General features: G+C 37.7%; 1 protein-coding gene across 10 annotated transcripts in view; it reads right to left on the reverse strand.

Annotated features, from left to right (window-relative positions):
- The window catches only part of LOC124306380 (nuclear factor 1 C-type), a 48,436-nt gene that overhangs the window by 18,813 nt on the left and 5,707 nt on the right, over positions 1-23,916 (reverse strand). For 4 of the 10 annotated variants that reach the window (XM_046767027.1, XM_046767026.1, XM_046767028.1 and 1 more), the window contains exons 2-6: positions 21,169-21,324; positions 8,212-8,403; positions 7,912-8,095; positions 2,717-2,770; positions 1,486-1,581 (exon numbers count right to left, since the gene is read on the reverse strand). In XM_046767027.1, the coding sequence (XP_046622983.1) occupies positions 1,486-1,581; positions 2,717-2,770; positions 7,912-8,095; positions 8,212-8,403; positions 21,169-21,324 (682 nt within the window). Of the gene's footprint in view, positions 1-1,485; positions 1,582-2,716; positions 2,771-7,911; positions 8,096-8,211; positions 8,404-21,168; positions 21,325-21,400; positions 22,019-22,726; positions 23,382-23,413; positions 23,778-23,916 lie in introns of those variants that run through there. The other 6 variants (XM_046767031.1, XM_046767036.1, XM_046767035.1 and 3 more) reach the window with 6 other exon arrangements.

The following is a 23,916-nucleotide window of genomic DNA, read 5'->3' on the forward strand; positions in this document are numbered from 1 at the left end:
ACAACAACAACAACAACAACAAACCAATTGTAAATTTGAAAAATAAAGAAATGCGCGTGACAGCTGAAGATGCGATATTATACTCAAACGCAATTCACAAGGAAAAAGCAGAGAATGTTACAAAATCAAAAGCCTAGATTTGCAAAAATTTTGATACACGAAGTACGTCTATACTGTGTAATAAATAAGGCTAAATATATGTATACATGAAATGTGGGTTTCATGGTTTCTATTCAAATATTTTCCAAGTTTGAACGCCGAGAATTTTTTTGTAACGTAGAACCAAACTTCACATTTTTCCAATGTTTTTTATCTTTGATTTGCTTTGCTCTATCAGACCATCGAAAGACATATTTCCTGTATTTTACAGTAACACGTGTCTGCACCTAACAAATTTCCGACATTGAGACTGATTTAAAATCTAGTTGGTTAGCTGTAGACATCGATTTGGACATTTCATGAATTCGGAAGTAAGAAGTTGGCACAGAGCCTATTGAGCGATTCTTTCACTCTGTCGCTACTCTCACAAATTTGAAGCCAATTTAATAACGCCTCGCACAGCAGCGAGACACAAGTGATTACGAATCAATTTATCATACAAATTTATCAAATCAAAACTGTGTGTGTGATAAATTCCGTAACTTTGTTACTGGACAAGAATCGGACTCACTGTTTGTCATATTTGCACTTTGTCAATCAAATACTTCTCCCTGCCTTCTATTACAGTAAAATAAAAACTGAGAAGAAAAGATCTTCTATATGTATGCATAGAAATAGAGGGAAAAAAAATTAGAAAAGAGTAGGTACGTGCAGATAAATAAAATCGCTCGTTATTCGCGAAACTGCAGCAACGCCCTGCAGCGAGTGCTGAGGTAAGCTACTTTGGTCGGTGTGGGTCGAACTATATGGAGTTTCTGAGACCGTGAGCATTGTTCGGTTCTATAAATAAATTTCACGCTGCACACTCTGATATATAGTGGACTCATCCGTTATGCATACAAGTGTATCGTACATACGTTACATACGCTACATGTAGGTATATACCTGATACAACGTGTATATCGACTTCTGTAATACGCAAGTATCTTTCACGAGATTTTTTCCCCTTCAAACGTTGTGAAACAATTGTAAAAAAAAAAGAAAATTGCATTTCCTTAAAAACAATTGCAACATGTATAAAAATAGAAGAAGAGACAAGCAGTTTAACGGATTGATAAATAGCGGGAAAATTTGAACTTAGACATATTTCCTTGTGCGTTATTGTTATACATACAGTAGTATTTGTAAGCGGTAAGAAAAAAGAAAAACAAAATACAAATGTAAACAAAACTATAACAAAAAATAGAATATGAATAAACAAAATTTCCCTTACTAAGATCTTATGCGGTGATAGGATGAGGCGGATATATTTTTAACATTACTATTATCGACTTTGTTGTTGTTGCTGTTCTTTTTTCTTTTTTTTTACAATTAGTTGTCGCCTACCTTTCGAGAGCATCCATAGCTCTTTGGAACTGAAGACACCCGTTGCCAGGATCGTGTCGTTGCAGACGACACCGTTGTAGAGTTCGTGATAACCACCTGGGAACACACCGAATCCCACGGAAACTAATTATATTACCTCACTTTATTTGCACGATTATAACCAGCCAAAAGTATAGGTAATGATAATTGGACAAAAAAAATTCACTCGCTGTTTCATGCTAAGCAAAAGAGAGAGATGAAAAAAATGAATCCTGCACGATTGCCTAACACCAATATTTTTTTGTCACACGACCGATTCCATCAATGTTATTATTACTTTTCATGACATTGTAACTGACATTACTCCTATCGTACTTTTTTATTTTTGCTGTTGCTGGTGTTATTATTATGTAACAAATATTTATAAAAATTGTGAATTTACGTTGCGCACTGCATTGAAGGTTTCTGCTATATTTTTAGCTCTTTCCCGCGCATCATCAAGTGATCATATCTGCCAAGATAAGATAATTCATTTTTGCTGGACGGCATTTATTGCTGTACGTAAGACTTGTTCTACCGGACATGTATTCCGACTTGCGTATGCAAATTTGCGGCAAGGATAATTGCTAGATAATTATTTCGAGAAAAAAATTGATCTAATGAATCGTTTGTTTAAGCTTAAACATTTCTTTCTCTCTCCATCTTGAACTGTCGACTTTCACCTGCGCACAACACTCACAAACAAATAAACAGACAAACACCTTGGTGTGGTAAGGAATTTTTTGCCAATTGAGTGCACACTGAAAGCGTAAAAAAAAAAGAAATAACAGTGATTATTTTTTTATTAAATAAAAACAATCAAAAAATGAAAAACGCAGGCCCGCATAAGATCTCAATATTTCCAATCTATACGCGTACTAAATATTTTCTTTCTTTCTTTCTTTCTTTCCTCCTTTCATAATTTTAGCACAACACGCGAAGTATATGTGCATAATATAAATAATGTAAGCTGACAGAATACAAGAGAAGAGATTCGTGCCAATCATTTAAAAAAAAATGTCAATATAACAAAATAAACGCAGCACATATATAATAGAATTGGAAAAAACGGTCAGACTTTTTTTTAATTGTTAATTCTCGTTTACCTGTTATTGCAAATTGTGCAAACTATAATAATTTTGCTGATGTACAACACACGTGTACAAGCATTGTTATACATTGAATATTATATTATTCCATTTTTTTTTTATACCTTTTCGTCTCCTTTCTTCGTCTTTGCTAGTGTTGCAGATTCCATTGAGAACCTCTGAAAACAAACGAAAGGAGTGATAATGAAATTTCGGATAAAGAAATAAAAAAAATAAAAATAAAAACAAGAAACCGATTTGAATGGTCAATATACACGTGTCCACAATAACAGTTTTGAACATTATATGTATATGCGTATACCCGTTAGGAGTTAATTACATTTAAAATTGGAGAGAGCGAAGCCGTTTCGCAACTGATTTACTTTTCGCGGTGGAAGAACAAAAAATGGAACAACGTTTTGAACATTCAATCAGCACGCGCGATAATGCGAAATTTCAAAAATATTTTATGCGACGGTATTAATATTAATAACAGTAATTGATGAACTAGAAACCGAGCTATTAGTATAGCTTTATTTTCGTCGTTGTTATACATGTATGTGTATATATATATACACGTGAAATGTATCTATGTGTACAGATACATGTATATACGCATATTGTTTTATGTATTAATGTGACCTTACGCAAATCTCATTACGCAATAGATATTACCAAAATACCCCTAGCCTAGAAGATTCGTTTCTAAGCTGCAGAGTACGACGTCGTAAACGATGATGCGCGGGATTGCGGAAAGAAACCCTGGCGAGTATACATGTATAATAAGCGCGTAAGTTACACTGCCATTTTGTTGTTCCGCGTGACCGGCAAAGCACAAAATGGCGCCGAGCCTAGGTGTTCGAAAGAGCGGGAAAATTGTAGACTTTCAAGACCGTTTATTTTATAGAACCAATTGAAATTTTGCGACGGTATGTATTAATATTTCTGTTAAGCGTATGCATGGCTGAATTATCCAAGACAAATGCCGTTTTGTAACATAAAACGAGACATCGCGTGGAAGTTGCTATATATATTATACATATATATACTATACTTACTAACGACGAAACGCAACTGTTACAGGGCAGTCAGTCCGCGCTTGTTTATTTATAGTCGAGCCAGCAGACATCGTGCGTTACAGCTATGCCTACTCTGCAGTAAACCGTTTTACTAAGCTGGGCTAAGCTTTAGGCAAAGTTCACAACGAACAATGGCGGTGCAACTATTTTACGACACGCATTACACGACTGGGGAATATTCGCCACGAGTTCCTATAAGGTTATAATTTATGCCAAATCTCGAGGGTCAATTTTCCCGCCATATATTCGCTCATCGCGCCAATGCCTTGCGAGAAAAAACAACTGCCTAGATTGATCAGGAAAAATCGAAACATCGTGTATATGAGCTATTTGAATCGTTGGGAATAACAAATTAGATCATTAATCATCCCGAAAAGATGATATTCCGTCAGATGAGTGCAGAGGTCAATCTTACCGACGCTACAAAAATTCTCTTTTATAATTCGTCATTTTTTTGCGCGGAAGGCACCAGTTCAAACATATAAGTTTCAGTTAATGTTGATCGCTTCTGAAATCTTAACGGTACTCGTTACAATTTACCGCATGTATGATTAAAAAATCCTGTCTTCATCCGATACAGGCATCTTTTCCGAACAGCCATTACCTACGGCACCGCGCCTAGATCAAAAGATCCTCAACCAAGCATCACCGCTGTCGATCTGATTCCTCGCGACAACTGCTTTTACGCTTGGACTGTGCAGAGTGTATGTATATGTATTATATCTAAACAATATACACAACGAACTGACAAAGTATAAATACGGATCTTCATTTTGACATGATTCTCTAGATACTTCGAAAGACCGCGGCAAACTTCCGCAGTGATTATATGTATAACATGAAAATTAAGAAGTTTTATGGTGAATCAGGGAACAAGATGGCGTACTTACGGGTATGTAGTACCACTACCTTTACCGACCGAGCAAACTCACTCTCTTTTTTCCTACATTAAATTAACAAATGAACAGAACGGATATAAATTTTGACGGTGCATCGCTCTTTCGCAGCGGGGTTCAGGAAAGCTACTCATGTCCCGAAAATGGTCAAAAATATGTGTGGTTATTTGACACGTGTTACTATTCCCGTATTTCCCGCATTTCAGAGGCAAAGCGTGCATAATTGAGATATTTTCCGCAATTCCGGCACGAATGAGGAGTGAAATGAGCCATCACGAGACTGTTTTCATCCAATATTGAGGTCGCTAGACGAGAACTAGGAATTACAATGATTTCGTAAATAAAAGCTACTTGACTTTTTGGATATGAATAACTTTCCTGAGCTCCGCTACGAGAGAGCGATGCGCAGTCGAAATTTGAACCCTTTCCATTCATTTGTTTATTCAATATAGGATGAAAAAGGTGAGTGTGATCGGTCGGTAAAGGTAGAAGTACTACATACCCTTAATATCTTAAGATTATAACCTGTAAACGTGGCAGCGCGTGCGGCTTTTATACAGCTGTCCTGCAGCTAAATCTAGTGAAGGAATGCAGTACGCCGTGTCATTTGTCTCCGAGACGTATATCTCGATGTGGATTCGACCTGAGAGCTAAATATCGCTGTGCTCATTGCGCAAGTATCATGTCCTCAGCTCTTACTATAGACTAGAGGAATAGAGTATGGGACAGGTGCGTGTCTCAAATACAGTGTAAATATATATCCATACACATAATGCACACGTCGAAACTACCGCGTTAATACAGAGCAAAACGATTTTATACAACTATGCTCAGTATTTAGAACAGTTCAGGATCTAGGGACATTCTCTAATCTACCGCACGGATCCAGGTCTACAAACCTTTGCCCTGTCCTATTTCTTACCAACATATGAGACATGAGACTTCCGCGCACTGTTTGATATGGAAATGCGCAAGTTTAAACAAGCTGCGTTCAGAGCTAAGCCATTACCATCATGCAACCTTGTAGACGTGGAACGAAAAATATATTGTACCACTGGGAACATGATGATGTAGATTTATTTATATGCGAAGAAGCTTAAAGGCATTCCCTTTTTATTTGCTTGTGAAGGGAAAAAGAGTTTGAAGTAGTTACGAACCGCGATAAGAAAAAAAAGAACCAAAATTGATAGGCCGATCGGATGGTGCAGTATATTGAAAGATATTCAGAAAGTATGAAAACACATATAAAAATCACTTAACACGTCGTCGTCATCATCATTTGTTTTTAGTCTTGTATCTTGACTATAATCTAACCTACCTTATACCTATATGATCAACATCATGAAAATTCCTTTACTCTTAAAATATACACAGTGGCACAATAATCTAAACCCAGACATGTTTCAAGGCTAAGATACTGAAGAGATCCGCATCTTACCCCATGATCATATGAAGAAACTGTGCGTTCACATCGTGTATATAATATACGTACATAAATATATACATCGTCGTCGAAGCGAATTACACTTACGTTATATATCGGTCGAGAATTCTTATTCATCAGTTTATATACGAGTGAGTATGAACTTCCTTGCTGGTTTTTTTTTTTTCATTTTATGCAAAAATAAAAAAAAAACTTTAATCTCTCGTGCAAGTAGGAAACTGATCTAAAGTGAAGGCGAACAAATAAATAGTAGCAAGAAAAATGTGAGACTGTTAAGTTGGAAAGATAAATAGAGAAACTACCACCTACCGATATGCGATATTGGGCTACTCGAAAGCTACATAAGTTTATACACATATACACACACAAGAATCAACTATGCGGTGTAATAGCTATAAGATCAGAATGGGATACTGGAAGGAATGCCTAACCTACCCCATGTCTTGGCAACGAAGCGTTTGATTTTATTCCGTGTCATTTTTCTTTCTCTCCTTCTCAAATATATAAATGTATATACTATACGTAGTATACATATATAGATTGTATACTTTTTTCACTAGTTTTTTCCATCTCACTCCCGCACATTTGATCTTGTTAGCAGTGCGGCAGGCGCGGCCAATTTTTGCGTCAACCGATTGTAAACATTACGAAAATTGCTGCCAAGCCGGTTGCTCTAGACACTCGTCGACCTAAGACGGGGTCCAGAGCCAATTGCACTACGTGTACACTCTAGTTATCCAGCTTGTGTACTCTGATAACAAATATAACACTTTCCACTGATCCGGATAGTCATTTTTGTTTAATAACTTGACGTTTGTTTTATTGGCGATGATGGGAAAAATTGTAATCAATTTATACAGATAACGTTAACAGTTTGATGAAAGAATGAGGCTGATTATGCACGCTATTGGAAATAATTTACCTCATAGTTACATTTCTGCTTGATACCGAGACTGACGAAAGTTTAGAAACAAAAAACGCGATCGTTCAATAACTTTCAGGGCTTGAAACAAGGCGAATTTCTTATTATAAGTAACTTAAAAGGCTCCCGAAAGACGGATTACTATACCGATACTATTCTCGAAAATCTGGTTTCTGTGATTGAGAAACAGAGACGGAAGGAAAAAAGAGGTTAATACTGGTTTCTTCCGCATAGACAGCGTGGTGTGTCTGTTATAGCCTGCTAATATTCAACGGTAGCGAAGTTGACGAATTGGCAAGGTTATAAACGTTGAAAAGTATAGGTATAATATGCGGAATGTGTACATCTACTTTGAAAGCAATGAAATTAATGAATGAACTGGTACATGGAAGGGATTCTTGGCGAACGGATGGGATACGAGCCTCTCACCCACTGACGCGTTCAGCCAAAGACAAGGAAGTCTCAACGATACCTGCACCTTGCTTGCGTATACGTGTACATATCGGCAAAGAAATATTGGCATCATTTGTGAGAAAATATGAAATGAAATTGCAAAAGAAAAGAAAATAATGCAACTAAACTTTGTTGATGCACATGTATGCGTTTCTATCTCGTATACATGAGTCGCTTTGCATTGAAACGGTTATTATTATCGTGTCGATAACCCTGATGAAAATTTCTACAAAACGAATTTTTACCGTAATTGAATATACATTTCGTATTGTTTCTTACAAAATTGATAATATGCACAGTTTTTCGTAATGAATTGTTAATTTTCGTTAACAAATTGTAGTAGCTTGTAGATTTTTTATTGTAAAAATACAAATCTTTATGTCAAACTATGCATATTTACAATATTGTACGAAATGTCCCAATTTGTCTAAAGATTCGTAGAAAATCATTGACACTTGATAAAATCGGGTTTTAGGAGGTGTAAGACAATGATTTGCGAATACATATAAGTGACGTTGCAGCTTACCGTGGCTGGTGATGAAGTTAGCCAAGTAAAGGTCTAACTCTCGGACGGAGACATTGATGTGATAAGGATTAACGCATAGGCCGGGCTGGGCGCATTCCGCTGTCTTCTCTAATCTCTCGCCATCCGTCGACTCGAGGGGAATCGCCTTGAATAGTATCACCATTACCAAATCCAACCGCCAGACCTGTGCGGCAGAAGGTTCGTCACGGATGAGGATTTGTCTTATGCTCGGAGCTTTGCAACAAGAAAATGATGGTACGAGAAAAGCAAAAAAAAATCGAAAATGCAAATGAAAGTCACCTTGTCCGCCTGGCGGAGGCAGTCGATCCGACGCATTTTGCCCTTTTGATCAGGGTTGCTGAGGACGCACATCGCTGGCCGCTTTCCGGTTATACTAAGAACAAAATCCTCTCGGTATTCCTGCGTTATGTCCTTTCTTAATTTCCCCAACAATCTCGAGGCCCATTTCTGTTTTACTTCTAATTTTTCATTCTGTAACAGAAAAGCACAAGAAAACTTCAGCGCGGGAATATATCGGTCGTAAGAGAAATTTTCTTCTTCGTCATCGCATCCAAGGAGGGGGTACAGCTTGGACGGTTTAAAACCGTACCTATTTTTTACGTTTCTTTTTTTTTCAAGAAAATGAAAACACTTGGAACAATTTGAGTTTGAAGGCTTTATTACACATAGTTTCAGGAATATTTAAAAAAAATTTTCATTTAAATTAATAACAAAATGACGGCATGGCGCGTATAAGAAGCGACGACCGCGTTTTTTTTTCACGTTAGGCTAAGAGCTGAGATCCAAAAAGATGTTTTGAACTCTACAAATTTTTTCTATCTGTTACAAATTCGACGGTGGTGTCAGGAGATGCGCCACCGCAAAATCCCTCGAGTTCGGAGTCGTTCGCTACTTATATGCGCCATGCCGCCATTTTGTTATTAATTTCAATGAAAAAATTCAAACTTTTCTTGAAACTATAAATAACAGAGCCTTGAAACTCGAATTGCTCCAAGTGTTTTTATTTTCTTTAAAAAAAACTCCTACAAATAGGCATCATTTTAGACCGTCCAAGCTGTCCCCCCCTTGATATACCGGTGAAAGAATACGCAATACAATAAGTGTAACTCAAATCGTACAGGTATGTGTGTTCATTTCTTTATTTATTTATTTACTTATTTATTTATTTTTTTCTTTCTTTCTTCGATGCTTCGAATGAAAATATGCGATTCACGCAGCCTGGGAACAGTCTCCGCACTCGGAATAGCAATTCGCGTTAAGAAACACGCATTGACAGTGAGCGGAATGCGTCGACGCGTTTGATACCGCAGAAACGTGCAGAACGCATCACGGCAGCAATAACGTGATATTACTGAAAAATTCAAACCGTCAAGGGGAGAGAAAATCGTGTAGTCGGGCAATGAACCACGCGCGTTCGACTTCCAATACCTGTATTTTAATCCACTTAACTGTGTAATGACGGTACGAAATTCTAGTTTATAAGAAAAAATGAATCTCTTTCCGCTTTGCTTCCATATTCTGCAGCCACGCCACTGCACAAGCTTCAGGTAATCGCACGCGTGTTGAGATACCTGCTCCTTGATTGCATACACGATTCGCAGTGCGTAAACCCGATCAGGTATTCAGCGTGGATACTAAAGGATCGGCAACGTGCGGAGTCAAAGACGCTTTGACATGTGTCCTTCTCTGATATACATGCAGCTGCTATATAGGCGTGGCGTCCGTTAGCTCAAGTCGAGTTTCCTGGATTTTTTTTTATCTCTAGCGATTCTGCTGTTTCTGTTCTATTTTTTTGTTGCTTTCATACATTCTTAAATCTATTGAAAAATGTCTCACGACGTCAGAGTCTCGTTGTCGGCGCCATTTTATCACCACATAACCTAAGTTTTTAATTTTAATGAAGGCAAATCGTAATTCTTGGGGTTTCAAATTACTCGTGTCACGTACATTAGTAAAACGTAATCAATAATATACCTGTTCTACTATCCACACGCGGAAAAACACGGTCAAATGTCAACCTGGTTCCATTAAGCTGATTTTTTTCCACCAGACGACGCATATTACGAAGTGAAAATCCCAATATTACATATATAGCTAAAAGATTGTACAGTTAATTTGTGCAGATGCGTTGACTCAGTTGCATTGCCAACTTCATTATTGCAAATTCCCCGGGGCTAGAGAATTCCGTAACGATTGTAGCTGCATCTTTTATGAAATGATTTCACCTAGAATTTTACCGGCATATTACTTTCCGCTAAGCATCAATTAAACTCGAACTGAGGCTGGACAGCTAATATGCTTGTTTGAAGGCATTATAACCTCGAATCACTGGTACCCGTAGGGATCTAGGGAATATTCGAGCTACTGGTCATACTTAAACAGGTCAAGGATTTATCCTATTGTACCCAGCGTGTAAACAACTTATTTTTGGGAATTTATTTAGGAAAAACGACAAAAGCAATATGATTAATTTTTTCATATGTTTTCAGGTACATCTTAAAGGAATGTGTGTAAAACTTTTCATCAAAAAATATAAAAATTTTCACACGTTATATATGAACATCGGCTCATGTGCGATCGGTCGGTATACATAATTCCGCAAACGTGGTTGATCTAAAATTCAAAAACAATGCCCTCATTAACTATACATGGTATTACGACGACTATGGCGCGACGGGCGACTTTCTCAGTACGGTTTTTTTTTGCAATATATACAATGTATTCATAATAATGATACGCATTACCTAAAATGATAAAGAGTTCACGAATTTATTCACGTGACCTAAGACGAAAAACGAAAAAAAACTCCGTCGTAACATAGCTAATACCATGTAATCGATGCAGATTTTTTTTTTTTTGTTTCAGACCAACCCTTTCTGAAAAATCATGTACACCAACCGATCACGCGGGGGAAACATCAGCTTACGCAAAAAATTATTTCATTATTTCCGAAATAAATTCCCAAAAATCGTCCTGTTTGAACGCTGGTTACAGTAGGATACCCCCTTAAGACGCATGCATCGAAACACGCAGATCACTCACAATGATTGTTGTTTTGAAATTCGCATGTATACACATAATATTATATCAATATATCGTATATTCCTGGAGTAAGAAGTAAAAATTAATCACAGCGAGATGTAACGCGGAATAACCAACGGATAGCGAATTATATCTAGCTAGGAAAATCTAGATAACCAAGGAAGTGGAAATAAGGTGGGAGGTAGGTGAAGTGAGTATAGGTTTACATGGACGATCGGCCCAGCAGAGCGATCCGAACGCAACAGCTGCTCGCAATTTATTTTGGATATCGTCCGCACGGTCCTGCTTACTTACTCTCCGCGAATATACGTATGTAAATACATACACGCGTATACCTGTATACGCAGATGTGTGTATGCGTACGTACATTAGCTGCGTACACATGCACGCATATACACGCACACATGCATCTGTATACACAGTTTGCCTCGGTATTTTACGTACGGCTATATGTACGTGTATGAGAGGCTTGCAACTTCCCCACTCTTCCGAGCTCTCGGGCTATTTTAGACAGCGGAAAATAAAGAGCAGCTTGCATTTTTAGACTAACGACGGCGACGGTCAGCTAAAGCAGTATAATCTACTAGACTTATCCTAAAACCACGGGGACCTATAATATAATGTATGTACCGCATACCCTTCACCAAATCCCGGAAGATTTTACAGATATTACTCAGTCATGTACTGCATATATTACAGTATATTTATATCTGCCAGTAGCACAAACATCGACGCTGACCTGGTCTGTGCAATATTTACTCAAATTTTCCTTTCTTGTTCCCGTAATTCTTCATCTTGTTTTCTAGCTACTTTCGACCTTACCTTATAGTTCCTTGGCACTGATATATATATATATATATATTATATATATAGTTACTCTAGTCGGAGTATGGAACATCCATTCGTTGCTTACGATGTTCAAGTTGAAGATGATCACCAATACTGAACTGTACAAGTGCGTGTAATTAAGTTTTAGAATAAAACGAATAAAGCTGCGACTACCCGTTAAAGTATAATTCCTCGTATTCTGTATACTTTTAATTTGTGCCAAATACTGCACAGATAAAATACACCCTACAATCTCAAGGTATATAATTCTTCTGTGCGTTTGATAATTATCGTGTAACTTTTGAACGACTTGACCGATTGAGGGACGATGTATCCGTATTGTCGAGACGATGGTTCATAGCTGTGCAAAGATGAATTTTTTTTAACCGGGGGTTAGATTAGCTCCGGTTATAGGTTAGGTCATTAAATTTGAATGCGGGTGAAACCGCGACTGCCAGTTAGTACGATATATAATTAATATAATACCCGGAAAGTTTTCACAGAAAGAGAAAATCCACGCCTGCCGCAATACCGGCGAATGGGTAAAGTTTAATATTTATATTCAATTAGAAAGAACTCAGCTCTAGCCAGCGCCATTATTATTCAGCGAATTGTCGTAGGCGGCCATCTTGGAACGACTATGTGCACGCGGAGGGTTGCAGCCGTTGAAACGCTGTTCTCTGATTCAGATAACACCGCGTTTCTTTTATTCCTTAGTTGTCAAACATGCAATTATCAACGATTTCCATCGAGTCTGTATATTGATGTAATTATTATAATCCCTGTAGCTTATATAATTACACTTCGTATACGTAATAATGATGTAACGAATACTCGTATTTGCATTCGCAAAAATCGTGCAAATATTTTGCCAAGGCAACTCACAAATACTTCATATTTTACTTATAAAAATTGTGAAAATAATATTAAATAAAAGAAAAAACGTTAGTTTAATGATGAACTTTTATCGTGAAATTTTGTCTCCACGTTTGAATCACACTCTAACCTCAAAATCAATTTGTTTCTGGTATCAATTTGTCGTTAAATAATCACACAAACAATCGGCTTGGTTCGGATCGGCTCGGCAATTTCTGGAATAAGATGCAAACGGTGGTAATGCGCGCGTGCGACTTGTATGATGTACCTGTTAGTTAATCAATCGTCAACTTTTAGCCGCAGAGAAACGGCGCCAGATTTAAAAATGTATATTCGCATACGCGTTTGCATTCGCGAATACCTAAAAATTAACATTCGTTACATCACTAACACGTAATACTGGTATGATTAGTACGTTACTCAACCGGTTTACTTCTCTCCCTCAGTATATTTCGTTTATAACATTACACCGCAGCGCGAGAACGTTTGCGGAACATTATATTACAGCCACGTCTAAGATGTGCTTGCATGTTCGCCTCTAAGATATGGGTATAAATGTATAGTGCATTATACCGAAGCGACGTCGTCGTCGTCGTCGCGGGTCGCATGCAATGTAGACGCGCAAGCGAAGTAAACTGGCGGAGGTGGTACGTGAGGCGAATAAATGAATTCGAGTGGCTGCCGCAGGTATGCAAAGAAGTTGCAGTCGGGAAAACCGTAGCTGCATCTTAATCGATCAGAATAATCCGGTATAGAAACATGACGCGTTCACGCAACATACGCGGTGCACGCGCGGTCATGCATGTACCAGTACATTTCTCATGATCTCCGGCATTATAAATACGTCTAATTATGCTTATGTTCGAAAAGAAAACAAGTTTGAACCGAAAACAAGTTGACCGGAAGCTCAGGGCATTAATGAATATTACTGTACATGCGTTATACGTGCATGTGTGTGTGCGCGCGTGTGTGCATTACGCGAAATGGTTGAGGAGAGCTAGATCCAGGGCAACCCACGGTTAACTATGTATGCGTGCATTACATACACATCCATAGGCAATGTGTATGTATAGCGTGCTATAAGCCTATCGATTTGGTTTTTCGGGTGCGGGCTTGCTTCCGGCTCTAGTAAAACTATACACCTATCCTCTATCTGCACGTCTACAACTATCGGGTCTAATATCTTGACTATCGTATAATTTTTGACTTTATCCTACCGCAGAGCCCAAGGAGAATTCTATCAATTTTCTTTCTTTACCTAGTTTGCCAAAAACTGCATTCATACCTTCTGCAGATATTAATTATACGTGAAACATAATATACATACGAGAAACATTCGTCCGCAATGAGATAAAAAATTTTAAGAACCGTCAAGTTTCGTAATGAGAAAAAAAACGAACCCGTAAAATATTGAGAACCCGTTTAAGTGCCCGCGAAAGAGTCAGTCGGGTTGCGACAATGCGGACAGTCGAAGTAGACACTCGCCGCTAAAGTCAGACGCGTCTGACGTAGCGCAGACCTCAACCACTCCTAACTCTAAAGTGATTCCAGCAGCACAGAATGTACATGAATCCAAGCTTAGGATGAACCAAAGTTCAACTAATCTAACCATGATTAAGAGAAGATAAATTTTGAAAAATATAATGTTTTTTACATTCACCTTACAAGCTCGATAGAATGTATGAAAATTTTTTAAGTTTTGGGTGAGATTCCAAATTGAATCACCGAAGACAATAACTATTACTTTGCAGAGATATTGACGTGAAATTAGTATTTTATAAAGCTCGATGATTACGGTAAAAAAGAAATGGAAAAAATAGAAACATGTTTCTACATTCAGACCCAAGAAACCCATTCACAGATGTATTCCAAACACCTCGACGTTATAACCGGGAAGCGAATATTAAATGGTAAAATTCGCGCCGCACGACAGGCAGGGAAAATTCTGCGAAATGTGAGGGACCGGAAGCTAGAAGAGTCTTCGAGGCGCTAGGCTGCAACGATAAAGCAGCGAAAAGAGAAACGACAAAAAAAAAGAAAAGTAGAAAATAAAACCGTACATAGAAGCACTCGGATAGCGATGCAGCAGCAGCGGCGGCGAAGCGTCAGAAGTCAAGAGAGTATAAAATAAAACGTTCATTCTTATAACGGCGGGGAATGGAAAAAGCCTGCAACCGACTATAGGGGTAATATTTACAACGTTCTATGCAGTCTCGGGAATTGCCTATAAAGAAATCTGGGCGTAGCTTTGTACGCGTCATAACGTTGTAACGTAAGGTTATCCGGTGCAGGGCTCGGTGCCAAATTAATAAATATATCCCCAGTCCATTCCACTCCCCTAGAATATGAAAAAAGAATCGAAAGACTGAAAACCATACCCCTATACCGCATCAAACTAGCTACCGACTGCATGCCATAGGTACTTAGATGTAACTGCTGTGGGTATACATACGGAACATCCGAACATGCAGGAAAGCTGCAGCATGCCAATATGTATTTATGAATTATACGAATCTTCTCCCCGACGATATTCTGCATCCCTAACTATTTCGGTATTTTTCCGACTCTTGACGCTTTTAGTCACATATTTTTCAACTCAATATTTTGGCCTGAATTCTGATACTCGGGAATTTTCGGGGTCGCTAAACACGAATCTGAAGTCGGAATTTGATAACTTCTAAATCCAAAATGGCAGATCTAATATGGCTGATGTAAATTCGATAATTCTCGTCGAAACTTGTTACTCGAGTGTTTTCGGGGTTATACGGAGAAACAAAGATCAATTGAAGTCATAAATGAACTGTGATAAGGCTAAGACGTGGAAATTTTTGAGGTTAGACGCTGAGCATCCCACTGTGCCTGAAAGGGTTTGATAATCATCGCTTACTTGCACAAATGTCTATCCGTAACACTCAGGCATATTGACAATTATGCATATTTACTAGTTATTATAATGTGTAATGTATAAAATATAATATTCATTTGGTTATTTTGAAACGGTGCGAATATTTCATTAATTCATTTCACATTCAGTATACCGATCCATATGGCAATATTGTTGGTATCTATACGTATATATTATCTCGCAAATATATTTCTCGCTGCATTCTCAAACTCGCCACGTGACCTAGATTATATTCACATGCATTTTATCATAGGAACAATTCCGCGGACCTGCAGCCACACTTGGCAATGATTTGGAGCTTTTTCATTCCGTTATGAAAAATGCTTCCTGTTGTTGGTCGGAAAGAAATGAAAATTATACGTGACAGATTATATACGAATAATTATATACCCATACTTTTATTCGCTTAAGTTGAATGTTACTTTTTTCGATTATACTCGTCGATTATACGAGTGACGGCCTACAATTTTCCTGCAGAATCTAAAGCACAACTTATTGATCCTAAGCTTTGACTTAAATTATTCTTATGCAAACCTCTTCGTCTACTTTCTCGTCATATTGCTTATTTGTTTGTTCCTTTTCTTCCCTTTCTTTTATCATTTCATACTTCTTACTTGCATTATACATAATTCCCTTCACTTTTTTCCATCACCGCGGTTGCTCGTCAGTCGATTGTCAATCATCGGCATTGGTATCCAGATTTGCCAACAAAAGATTAACTTATTCAGGCCGTATATGAACGTTCACATAACTGGTACATATTGTTGTACACATATAAGAGAAGGAGACGAGGATCGGCCGAGCGGTTTCGCACGTGTGTATTTTTATGAAGATAGATAGAAGTCTGGCGGATACGCCTTCGGATGCGTATTGTTAGGGCTTATAGCCTTCGGCCATCAGTCAATTTGACAGATTTAACAACCCTCTCTGACTTTTCACTTCGGCCGATTGTGCAGCGTAAAGAAAAATGTGTCTCGCGCTTTTGGGGTGTGGGGATAGTTATGCGGGATGCGTCTGCGTGTATAAAAGTTGTAAGAGAATAACAACCGGAGAAACGAGAAAGCTGCAGGGAAGAAAAAGAATATTACACAAGAATTGTTACACAGAGCGGACGGCGCTAAGGCATAAGAAATTTTAAGTTATGGCATCCATTAGCAGAAACAGTAAGCGAAAACTTCCGCGATATATATAACACGGAAGAATCAGGAAATCTCAAGTTCTTTTCATATATTTTTTCGTCCTGAATAAGAAAGTTTCATACTTTATATCGCAATACATGGAAGAAATGAAAATTGTTCAAAAGATTAAATTAATTCCATAAATCCGATCTGTAAGCAATCGAAGCCTCGTAGGTATTATCTACAATATATAATTTGCGCACATATTAATTGTACGTATAATGTATGATAGGTATAACTTTACGTTTGCATCGTCAGTAAATTAACTAGAATGTATTTAGGCAGGTTAAAAGGTACCTCGAAGTATTAAATGGAGAAGTGCCCAATTCTACAGTAGATATAATACTGAAAATTTAACCCAACTGCCCTCCACTCTGGCGAAACTGTACGCAGAGCGAGTTTCACGTTTTAAACGGGAAAACAACGCAACTACGTCCCTTATATGTACTACCGCAGTTTATATTACGAACGTGAAAATTAGACGCTCTACACGTACGTTTTTCGGTTGCGGGATAAAACTTTTCACTATTACACTTTACGGAAATTATCCAACCTGAACACAAACTTTGGATTACATTATCGTTACTTTCCTTAATCTGGGAAACATAGCAGCTCTGAATAATACTAATTTTAATTTTCCCACTTGATAAATGTCAATTATATGCATAATTTCGCTAATCGGTTCTGAATTCATTTTAATTTTTTTTTTTTTTTTTTGCATCCGATTTGAACAATTTTACAACTACTGAAAGTTTTGTTCTAGAATTCGAATTTGAGCAATAATAAAAGAAGACTAAAATTATTTTCAACAATTAATCAATCATACACAAAATATTATGCCGAATATATCATTCTAGAGTATTCGACGAAATTTTTACCCGCAAGTTCTATTTTCGTACAGTTTACACAGGTAATATACAAAACTAAACTACAATATGCGTGCATATTTATGATTTTTCGATCACTTTCATGGAGAGCGAGAATTAATCGTATTAGTATAACGACTGTTGCTAAAAGTATAATATTGTAGTTGGTGAAGAGGTTGAAATGAACTAGAACAAAAAAGAGACAGAAAAAATCAGGCAGAAAAGAGAAAACTCATTACGGAAAGAACCTCTACCTATACGGATAGATGCGGTAAATCTATCTATATGTATACACGTATACAGGTCTGATGGAGTGGGTACGACTAACCAAGAGAGAGAGAGAGAGAGAGAGAGGGAGAATGCTAGTTTGCATAAATTTAGGAAATACAACGAGGAAAATCGATATCCGCATAGAGATTATAGATGGTGGACGGTAGGCGCCACATAGCCGCAGCCTCCGTCGCTCCGTCGCTCGCTTACATAGATATATATATATATACTATATACATACATACACATACATGTTTATACATACATATATATATGCTCATCTCGTACGTTATACATGTGTGTATACGTACACATGCATAGATCTAGGTATATACACACCATGATAGGCAATTCACGTACATGTAGAAACAATTTTCCGCCGTAACTGCCTTCACGTTCCTTTTTCTCCTTTGACTGTTCTGTTTCGTTTTTTTCTTCTTCCCTTTTGTTTCGTGTTGTTGTTTTTTGTTTTTTTGTTTTTTTTTGCTTTTTTTTTTTCTCCGATGATACAACAAGATATTTCAAACAGCATTTAGAATAGATGTATTGTGCATTGCTCGTATTCAAAGCAATAACATTTTTTATCTAATAATGTATAATACAATATTATCATAAGATTATAGAATATATTGAATATCACGGAAAATTGAGATTTTAGCGGAAAAAATCGAGGTTCGCTTGAATTTTGTGTAAAATTTTGAACACAGTCTGCGGGAGTAGGCAGATGGGGAAAAAAGGTGTTACAGAAACGATATGAAAATAAATTATGAACAGAAAAAAGTATCGCAAAATAGCTCAAAGAGCGCAGCATTCCGCGCAGATAATAAATCTGAACTTTTGTACCGTCGTAAATTTATAACGTGGTGCAGTGGTCACGGTGCAAAGTATATGTACAGATATGCAGATGCGCGTCTATTGTACGTATGCAAGTATACGTATATATGTTTATAAGCCAACCAACTGAACGCTGCAGAATTGTTGAAATTTAATGTAAGCTTTCGAAAGTTTCCCCGCGCAGACACGCATGTACGTATACACGTACGCATACGTATAGGTGTAATGCATCTGTTACGTGCATGCACATTCTGCGATTCTAGCTGCTGCAGCGTAAGCGCAGGCAGCATAGAATATAGTATAGGTATGTACCTATGTACACTGGGCGTAGGTATATCTACGCTTTTTCTTCATCTTTCGCCCCGCTGCAGATATGCACTTCGCATGAGCATCGAAACGGTTTTAGGAAATCATTGACGAGTCGATGTAGGGAAGTGTCGATCTTATTTGGGAACCCGCTTGAAGCTCTCCGACGGTAAAACCGTTTTCAAAACTCACATTCACGGCGAACAGACCCATATTATGCCAGAAGTTGTCAGCCTTTTTATACACGAATTCTGTGGAATTCGACGTCATTGGAATATCGAGGAGTTTGACAATTAATACTGAATAATTGAACTACAATAAGCATTATACGAATAAGGTAAAACCGTGAGTCAACCAACGTTAAAGACAGTTTGTTGCACGCATGTTTAAGGACGATAACCATAGCCACTAAACAAAAAATAATCGATGCATCGATTAGTCGCGTCAAAAAAAATAATCGAACACGACTCGATTGAATCGGTAAGAATTAATCGATTAATCGATTATTTCGCATTTTTTTTGAAACGGTGCATATGGAATCAAAATTTCTTGAATTTTAGCATGTAGTCTTAATAGCAAAACATATTTTTGATAATTCATAGTGTCATTCAAAATATTTTTCAATGTCAGATGAACATATTCATTTATCTTTCACTTATTATATCAAATAGGTGTACTTAGTAAGTACGACAATGATAATATTGCGTCGTTCACGGGTGTAAAAAGACAAAAACGAATTGTGAAGAAAATTAATCGAGTCGGTCGATTAATCGAGTTTGAAAAATAATCGACTATACTCGATTAATCGGGAAAAAATAATCGATTATTCCTGATCATTCTTAGACGAAATTCTACGAATATTAAGGCAGCGGAAACTGGCTAAAAACCCGGTTGCAGGACTCGGCAGACCGATGAAAACCACGAATAGCGGACAGAGGATATAGGTATCTATGTATACCAACCGGCGGACTAGACTGCAGGTATCGATTTCGTACATGAAGAGTAAAGAGAAAACTCAGCGGTGTTCGTTCGTTGGCTTTTCATAAACGGCTAGCCTAGCCTAGTCTATCTGTGTATATGTATACACACGCCTTTCCACCGCTCCTGTATGTACATGTGGATGTACATATGTAGGTACACTCCTCTTATCGGTATTTTCCCGACTGTATAACTTCGGCAGTTTCATTTCGTTCACTAAATACCACTGCTGCTACCACTGCCGCTACTGCTTCTGCTGCTGCATCCTGGGATGAAAATATTGATCAACCGCAGAACGGGAAGAAAGTGGACGAAGAGTATGAACGGATATTCGAATGCCAATGGAAAATAGGTGGGCATAAGGTATAAGTCGGAGTTGCGTTCGCTGTCTTTGGGACACATATTGACAACATCGGTTTTACGGGAAAAAGACAAATCGACCCTGGGTTCCGGTTAATTATTATCAAAATCGTTCACTTCGATTGGTGTTGTTACGGTGTGGATATTTTTGTGTCGATTTTCGATTTAATCGATTATTTTTCATCACGATCGGTTTTTCGTTTTTACTCCCATGAACAATGCAATACAATATCAATTTATGTAATTCGAATATCAATTATTATCATCGGCTTACTTAGTAAGTATATTTGATATAATAAGCAGAGAGAATTGAATATTTTTACCTGAAAGTGAAAAATATTTTAAATGAAACTAGAAATTATCACAAAACTTTTCCGCTATTAGGAATGCGTAGTGAAATTTACAAAATTTTGGTTTCAATTGCACCGTTTCAAAGAAATACGAAATAATCGGTCAATCGATTCATTTTTACCTATTCAATCGAGTCGTGTTCAATTGTTTTCGTGGACTCTCGATTAATCGATGCACCGATTATTTTTACATTTTTGTCAGTGGCCATCGCTAATGGACGTCTCACGATCGGATGCAGGATTCAGCTAAATTACCTCAACGATATGGCTATTCAGACCCGGCAAATTATCTTTAAACGTAATGATTTTACCGTGGCAACCACAACGAGAATTAATTTCTTGGGCTTCTTTGTGTAATGAGCCCGATCAGGACAATCATTGAGAGGTTAGGTTACAAGGTTTCGAACACTGCACGAAAAATCGGACAAGAAACTAGGACTCACCTGCAGTTCTTCCTTGCACTGTCTTTCCTCTTCGAGGCTCATTCGCTTCTCGTGCTTCTTGTAGTATCTCCGCTTGGCTGCCTGTAGATTGAACCACGTATACGAGAAAGACTTGACGAACGGTAGCAGAGCTTCTATAAACGGATGGAACTCATCCTGAAATCAATCGCATCATCGAGCTTTACAAGTCTGCGTCATTCTCCCCTACAACCAGTGACGAAAAAGATTATACCATCGATCAGTTTTTTTGTTTAAATACACTGAACGCTGCAGCATGCGCAAGGTTAAGAAAAACAGCTTTCATATTTAACAGTCATCATCATCATCATCAGCATCATCATCATCGTGCTCGTTGGAGTTTTAATCACAGAAGGATAAAGGCAATAAAGTAAAAGAGGTGGATTGCAAAACCGTTTGGTCTATAGTAAAACTAATATTACAGATTTCGCCGTAGTTTTTTCTTTCTCCATTTAGAAGGTTGAAATTAGTAACGTTGTCGTAATGAAACATTGGTGAAAAAATCACAATTTTTTATTAATTTTACAATGATTTCGAAGGAACTAAGATTTAGAAATATGAGTATGTTTTGTTTTATTGCGGTCTGATGAATTTCAGACAATTTCAAAATGTCGAAATAACAGTTTTTCCTCAGCATGAATCGTTACAATAACGTTACCAACTTCAGACTTGTGTCCATGTGACTTGTACGATGCAAAGAACTACGCCGAAGATTCAAACTTCTACATTCTAATATGTATGTATGCAAACGTAGTAGTGGTGAGAGTACGTGAGGGTTGAAATGTCGTCGACCTTTCGGTGGAGGATTTTCTCCCTCTCTTCTCAGCTAGCTCGAATCCTGCGTCTTCTGTCTACCGAACATACCTATATTGCAATCCCGCATCGTTGTTGAAACAGCGGAGTTCCGCGAAACGGAAACGAAAACGAGGGAGAAAAAAGCTTCAACAATGGCCGTGAGACAAGAGAATGAAAAGGTTTTAAATTTTGAATAGAAAAAAATTGTTTCCTTATTTATTTTGCGCGCTATCCATGTCCGCGGTGGTTGGTTTACACGACTCCAAGCTAGTTAGGAACCAATTCGAGTTGAATGAATTCCAATCGAATATTTGCTCAACCTAGATCGAATGAACGTGCACGTGGTTTAAATAGACCTACATGACTCTTCCATTTCCAACTTGGTCAACTATTCAACACAATTTATGACTTATCAATAGTTCGAATAGTTGACCATTGGTGAACGATAAACGTTTCCATACCATAAGTAAACAATTCGCTGCATAATTTCTGTTGTATAAATAAAATCGTCGAAATTTTTACCATAAATCGACAAATACTCGTTACTTATGAATATCGAACCGCGTTGCCGTATAAAAATACGCGTCGACAACAGTCGAGGGGGTAGTTTACACATGCAAATCTGTAAACATAGTTCCTTTATAAACAATAAAATGTAGAAAGAGAAACCTTTTCGATCTGCACGGAGAAAAAAGTAATTGATCGTTCTGACGATATTACACATAGTATAGTAGATCCTACGTACATACGTGATGTCACGTCACAATTGTGACGATTTTATTCGCAAGCTCACAGCAGTCTACTGCTGACATCTGTTGGCACCGGTGAGTCAATAATGCTGCGAGCTTCTTGCCAAGATTCTTTTCACACCGAACGGTATGCACATTTACGTTTTATTTTTATTCTCATTACCGTAGTCATCGTCTCAATCCTCGTCACTATTATTGTGAATTATTTTTACTTTTCATGCTGTTATGGTAATGTGTCGAGCTTTGAATGATTTTCAAGAACCCCTCGTAATAATTTCTAGAATGTTAGAAGGTGTGAGAAAAATCGCGTTGACGATAATGATGTTCCAGAATTACATGTAACAGCGTTATTCCAAAAGGAACACATCCGCCTCCATACGCTCCACGATGAAAGAACAACTGTGTACAGGTAAAAGCTCAGTCACATTAAGGCATTGTGACAATATCCTCATACCACGTGTTACATACGCGACATGCACAACACGCATGCAATCAAGCTCTTTAACGGTTAAACTTTTTTTCCATCTTTCACTTTGAATACAATATTAAGACGATCATTGGGCCAAAGCAAGAACTGCAGCGTTATTGCGCAACGCGGCGCTAAAATAAGAAATATTCTAGAGAGAGGCGAGAATCGAAAACAGAATAAAAAATAAGCATCGAAAGCTCGTGGCGACACCAACCATCGAATAGTGACAAGCACGTTGGCCGCTGTAGCACACACTACCGTCTCTCAATGTTTATTCTCCACCGCTAATAAAAGTTAGCTAGATTCGAGCCGGGGCCGCAGAGGACTGCTGATCGACTTTCTTTCTTCGTTCCACGTTGTCAGAAGTTGTTGCAGCCCGCACGATGTGCTAACGGCAATAGTAAGAGGACTGCAGCGAAGTGGTCGCGGAAGACCTCCTCTAGCCCCTCTTTTCTCAAATACCTTCGACTCATCTGCTTTACTTTTTTTCTTGTTCTCTCTTCCCCCGTTCTTCTTTTCTTTTCAACGGCTGCTTCCGATTTCTTTTTTTACTTTTTTTTTCGATTTCTTCTGCTTTGCTGTATTTTGTTCTTTTATTTTTAAATTTTATTAATATTATTATCTTGCCTCAACTGTGTTTATTTTCTCTGTTCTCTATTTTCTCATCACTATAATTAGTATATATTTATATCGTGTACCACACACTCCGAACTTATA

This window comes from Neodiprion virginianus, chromosome 5 (assembly GCF_021901495.1).
Source record: "Neodiprion virginianus isolate iyNeoVirg1 chromosome 5, iyNeoVirg1.1, whole genome shotgun sequence".
In the NCBI taxonomy this organism is placed as follows: Eukaryota; Metazoa; Arthropoda; class Insecta; order Hymenoptera; family Diprionidae; genus Neodiprion; species Neodiprion virginianus.